Below are 6,000 nucleotides of genomic sequence, written 5' to 3' on the forward strand. Positions count from 1 at the left end.
CTCCTGACATTGGCAGAGCAAAGTGGGGTAGGGCAGAGGGAAAGAACTGAATTGAGAGGGAGAGTCTTGAAAAAACAAAACCCTCCATTTATTGCTGCGTTTCTCATTATTTTTAAGGCAAATAAATATCACAAACCTTTCATTCAGCACAAGCACTATACTGCCGGAGAACACAAGACAGTCATTTAAACCACCGAATGATCTGGGTGGGGAGGTGGTCATCATGCTGAACCCAGCTCTCGCAGTAAGATATCCATCTCTCATTGTGTTGAGATGCAACAAATCCCTAGTGGAAGAACAGAATCATCCAAGTGAATAGACCATTCGTTCTGACAGCTTTTCACCCACAACTCTCTTATATCTACGCAACTGGGACTCCAATCTCTCTCCAAGGCCAATAGCTCGTTGCAGATCCTGCAAGAATTATTACATGAAAATGGCTTAAAATGAAACACCAATTTTAAGGAATAATATCCCAAACTGCTTGTTCAACTTAATCAACGTACCCCTCATTCAGGTTAATTTTTAAAGCATCACCCTAATTGCAGGACATGGCAACATTTATTCTGTTATCTTTTGTCAAGTTGATGTCAGAATCCTAATCATCTACTCCACAACTAAATACAGCTCGGATTTATGACTTAATTGTGAAAGCTTTCCATTCTAATTTGGCATAGCTGAAACTAAGGAAAGAACACCATCATCTAATAAAAAAGTGAATAAACTTGTCTATGCCCTCTCCTCGAATTCATTCTATTTTAGTTATCTATATCATTTGCAGCTACAATCAAAAGACCCAAGAATTGTCTTAAATAGCATTGATTCAAAATTATCTTCACGAATAAAATAGCAATATTGTTTCAGACAACTGATGCATCAATTACTTGTTTAATAAAACACATATCTTTTGAAGAACAAATTTGTTAACAAAGGCATCTTATAGTCTATCACATTGACAATTTGATGAAACAGTATTTGAGTTGCACCCACACAAGAGGAATATTGGAAACGGTACTGAGATTTAAAAATAAAAAGAAAATGTCAGGTCATGCTAATTTTATTTCTCTGCATAACAGTGACGGGGATAAAGCTTCAAATAAAAAGTGAGCTAGCATATACAGATTACACCATAAAACCATTCCCAAATGTAAGAGTTATGTTCCAGATCTTAAATCATACAGAGAATTAAATTACATACCTTGTATCTCAATCTAGATCCCTTTAACCCAATTAAAATGTCACTGACATCACCATTTTCTATTTCAACTGATGTCTGACCAAAGCTATCTGGACCTGAATCGTCATCAGAGCTTTCAAATTCATCATCATCATCATTATCATCGTCATCATCATTATCATCATCTATCAGAACATCATGATAGTCTTCATTGTGGTTCTCATCACCCTGTACTTCCATCACATTCTCAGGGACAAGAGGTTGTGATGACTCTCCATTTTGTAATAGCACAAAATCTGACAAGACAACATATGGCTTTCTATCGAGCAAAGGTTGGGCTATATCAAATGGAACCCACCTGGATATAAGATATCAGCTCATCAGACCAAGAATAACCGGCAGAACAATCCAGTTCTATAATGTAAGACAAATATATATTTAAAGGATAGAAATGCAGGAAACCAAAAGTCTAGCCTCATAATTGAAACGGAAACTTGCAGTTTAAGCGTAGTATATGAGTTGAACACCCATAGATGTATTGGGGAGATCTGCAATGGGGAGTTACTTGGACGTACCTAGGCCCGCATGCATGCACACATAAGGTTGAACACCACTTTAGGCCAAAAGCCTTCTTATAAATAAGCACCTCAAACTTCTTATTCCTAACCGATGTGGAATTCCTCATTCACACGTGGAACTCAACAACTCTCCCCCTCACATGTGAATCTCTCTTCCACATCAAACACTACTCTTCCCATGGAAGCATCTTTCACAATCCGAGTGTGGTGTCACTAATTTCTTACTCAACCATGTAAGGTGGAGGAAACCATGGAAGTGCACACTTGCTCAACCATTGGATGACAACAATGGGAGCTCAACTAACCACACCACACTTGTCCCAATTGAACCATCAACTCTGATGCCACTAGTAAGGGAGATCTCCACTGGGGCATCACTTGGCCCTGTGTCTGCACATGCATGAGTGAGGTTTTATACACAAGGTTGACACCACTTTTAACTCAAAAGCCCAGAATAATGGGTTTTGGGTTCATCTTATATATATGCACCTTAAATTTCTTATTCCTAGGCGATGTGACCTCACTCACATGTGGAACTCAACAAAATGGACTGAATTTGTTGAGCTCGAAAATATTGTGTATAATTTGTCAAAAATCTTTTTGGCTATCTAACTTTTCTTTCTTTTTCTGATATGAACCATTTTCAAGCATGTTCCCAGGCAGCCCAGGAGATTCTTTTTATGAACAGGTTCTAGATCATAAATGATAGGAGATAAATCGGGTGCCCTAGCTTATTTGAAAGCTTAAAATTTACCATAATACAACAACTTCTCAGACCACGGAACAAGCATCCTTGTTAAAAAGCAACGAGTTTCAGTTGATGTCAAAACAAATATTATGAAAAATGTTCTTAAATGATGACTTTAGGAAACTATTGAACCTTAATGCTCAAAGCTATGCAACACATGTGGTTACCAAAAAACACTCAGTGCATAAAGTAAAGGATATCGATTTAGATTAAGAGATCTGATATCATCGCATTAAAAGGAATCGATATATTCTGGAATCCAAGTCCAAATAACAGTGACAGTAGTTTTCAGATTCAGGGGAGAGACTTACTGGTAACGAAGGGGACAGAGAAGTTCAGATGGGCAATATGCTGCTTTATATCTCATCTTACTGCAGGAATGAATATAATAGCCAAGATAATAATACTGAAGACTGGGACAGTGCACTTCATTCTCTTTCACCCAACCTATTTCTTGCAAGGCTGAATACTTGCCTAGTGAAAGAAAGGCAAAATCTGGATCCCAAAACAAATATTTACTTGACAAACATTTAGGCAGGATATCTATCACCCCAACAGCAACTAGCCGGCCATCAATTACATATTGCTGATGAAAGGAACCAAAACCACAAAGGGGGACTCTGCTATCACCAGTTGGTTGGACAGGTACCAAGGGAGTATCGACCAGAAACCTTCTATATGAGCTTTCAGAGACAAGATCCGGAGTATCATTATGCACATTTATCTGATATCGTCTATACAATGCAAACTCCTCCGGATCGAAGCTGGACCTTTGCAAACGGATCTCAAGCCTCCGTCTTTTTCCCTGGGGATGCACAGAGAAGTCTTTCCTCTCTGTTGCAGATTCTTGGGCACCCAAAGCAATATGGTTATCTTTGTTGGAAGAAACTTGAGGTGTTGCAGTATAAAAATTAATGTGCCCATTACAAGCTCTAATTGCCAGACCATTAGTGTTTGCTAATTGATCTAAAGAAGCAGCCAGTTTTTCAGCAATAATTTTTGGAGACAGGGGGTTATCTTCTGCACTTCGACTTGCATCCTTGGCAATTGATCGAGCCTGCCTTATAGTGGCTGCTATTTGAAATGCAATGTTGCTAGAGTACATGAGATCTTCTGCTCCTTCCACCAGTAGTTTTCTTTTGGTTTGTGAAACCTTTTTTACAGAAGCTTTTGGTAATTGAACACTGCAAGGAAATTGCCCACTTTCACTGCATGTCCGAATCACATTGTCAACTTGTTCTGACAAATAATTAGTAATGTGATCTCCCACATTTTTCTCCTTGTTTTTGTTGGACAAGGATTCCTTTGTTCCTGAGCTTGAAACTTCACTACAGGCACTAGCAGAAATACTGGGGTCCTTTGTAGCTTCCACTGATTTTTTCACTTCCAATGTACCATCCACAAACCTAGGCACGTAGCATTGTTACTGCTCAATATGGAACTAAGATTTATGAACCAAAAGTACTTTCAACATAATTTAACCCGGGGATATCATACAAACAGATTAAAGCCTATGAAAAGGTCGATCTTTATAAACCATTTCATAAAATCTCAACACCTAGCAACTTTGGAAATCCACTAGATCAGTAATTCTAGCGAAGGGCATCATAACCCTGATGCTTTCTGTGGACAAACATTACTCTGGACTCTGGAGAATGATTTGCTCAAATTTCTTAACAGCTTTTAATATTGACAGTGAAATTGTCTTCAACCTAACTGACAAATTGAAAGTCTATTTTTCATCTCTTGTATGAAGAAAAGATTGTCCAATAACAAACTGAGGATATCCATAGCTGAAAAGACATAGAAGGCATACCTCTGCATTCTTTTAGACGCTCGCTGTTGCTCTTTTGACGGAACAAAATCACTTGCCCTCAGACGGATGGTATAAGATGGGCAACAGGTTTTTTCCATCTCAGGTTTGTAAAGGAAAGAACCAGATCTTCTCCACCCTCTGTCAAGAAGGTCTGTCAAGGAAGCATTGGATTAAAAGAGGCAAATGAAATAAAGCTACCACCATTAAATTTAATAGTTATCACGTTGAAAAACAAAATACTATGAATAATGAGAGAAACTAGAAAGAAGCGTATCTTACTAACCTTGGTAGTCATCAACCGTTATGCTGTGTGCCCACAAACCTACAACAATATGGAAAATACAGGAAGAAAATTGTAAGTTTGATTTTCCATCAATTATATTCAGATGCAAAAAGTAAAAATAATAATAATAAATTCAACATGGAACTGCTCTGGTTTATATACATATAGCAAATCCATTTGTCACTTTTATAAATACGAATTAGAGCTATCATTACACGAATTCAAAACAGAGATCCATAATTCTGCGTAATGTGTAGCCTCTCTTTTTCCCCACACGCAAAAGAATATAGCAAAATCACAAATTTTAACCATAAGCCTAAATTAGTTAACAAACAGTCCTTTCCAGTTCCAAGTTTGACCTCCTCGTCATTGTAATCTGAACTGAGCTAGTATTTTGCTCAGCTGTGAAGCAAAATAAAAACATTGATCAACGAATTAGTTGATTAACTATAGCCAGAAAAAGATTAAAAATATGAAAACAACCTGAATTAATCACAATAATAATGAAAATTAGAATCCAGACAATGCAAGAGAATCAATAATTCGCCGATCGATTGTTTGAAAAAAGAAGAAAGAAAGAAAGCACAAACCGTGAGAGACGCTAGTGCGAGAAGTCGATTTGCAATAACCACAGGAGCTTTTACGGCGGCCACAGTCAGAAACGACGGTTTCTCCGCGATTGTTGTTATTATCACCGCTGCTACTGCTAGTGCTCGCTTCGCTTTTCCTTGTCTTCCCTGCCATTCTCCCTTACCAATCTCACGGCCAGCAACTCTGGAACGACCACGTTTATCTCTCTAGCTCGATCATGTTGATCTTTTTCTTCGTCAATTTCAATTCTCAAAGATTCTTTCCTTTTTACTGGGTTTTTGTTTTTTGTTTTTTTCCGGGGATAAATAAACGAATATAGAAAGTGAAAGAAGGTACACGTCAACGCAGCAACTTTGATATCCAACTTGTATAGTATTTTTTTTTTTGGTCCCTTTTGTTTTGAAATTTTATATATTTTGCCTTTCAGGGTCAGATATTCTGAGAATAATCCCGAGAGCGGCATCTGATTTTTACTTCTTATTCGATCACACCTCCATGTTTTTCCTTTTCCTTTTTCTTTTTCTTTTTCCCAGCTTTTTCACTTGTAAAATGAGATCAAGGATGTGTATGTTTGTTAGGGGATAGGAAGTAAAGAATGAGTTATTTATTTTATTTGGTGAATCCCTGTTTCGTATTACATTCCAAACAAGATCAGGTAAAATCTCAAAAACAATAGTTTAAATTTTTATTATTATTTAGATCATTTTGTTAGGTTAATATTAAAATTAATATTTTAAAAATAAAAAATATTATTTTATATATTTTTAAATAAAAAATATTTTAAAAAAATAATTATTATTACACTTC

At 36.9% G+C, this 6,000-nt stretch overlaps 1 protein-coding gene across 1 annotated transcript; it reads right to left on the reverse strand.

Moving 5' to 3' along the window:
• Positions 1-66: 66 nt before the first annotated feature.
• On the reverse strand, positions 67-5,508 carry LOC118043324 (arginyl-tRNA--protein transferase 2). The gene is made up of 6 exons (XM_035051279.2): positions 5,193-5,508; positions 4,603-4,641; positions 4,320-4,470; positions 2,815-3,909; positions 1,199-1,535; positions 67-414 (listed from the first exon to the last, which is right to left on the reverse strand). The coding sequence occupies exons 1-6, from the start codon at positions 5,344-5,346 to the stop codon at positions 304-306; spliced, it is 1,887 nt and encodes a 628-aa protein (XP_034907170.1). The 5' UTR covers positions 5,347-5,508; the 3' UTR covers positions 67-303.
• Positions 5,509-6,000: the final 492 nt, after the last annotated feature.

Source organism: Populus alba, chromosome 10, assembly GCF_005239225.2.
Source record: "Populus alba chromosome 10, ASM523922v2, whole genome shotgun sequence".
NCBI lineage: Eukaryota > Viridiplantae > Streptophyta > Magnoliopsida > Malpighiales > Salicaceae > Populus > Populus alba.

Excerpts from the sequence above, each read along its gene's own strand:
- LOC118043324 (XM_035051279.2), bottom strand. The coding sequence starts at position 5,346 with ATGGCAGGGAAGACAAGGAAAAGCGAAGCGAGCACTAGCAGTAGCAGC. Across the intron at positions 4,642-5,192 it reads TCGCACTAGCGTCTCTCACG|GTTTGTGGGCACACAGCATA; the intron begins GTTTGTGCTTTC and ends ATATTGTTGTAG. Across the intron at positions 415-1,198 it reads GATCTAGATTGAGATACAAG|GATCTGCAACGAGCTATTGG; the intron begins GTATGTAATTTA and ends TAATTCTTGCAG.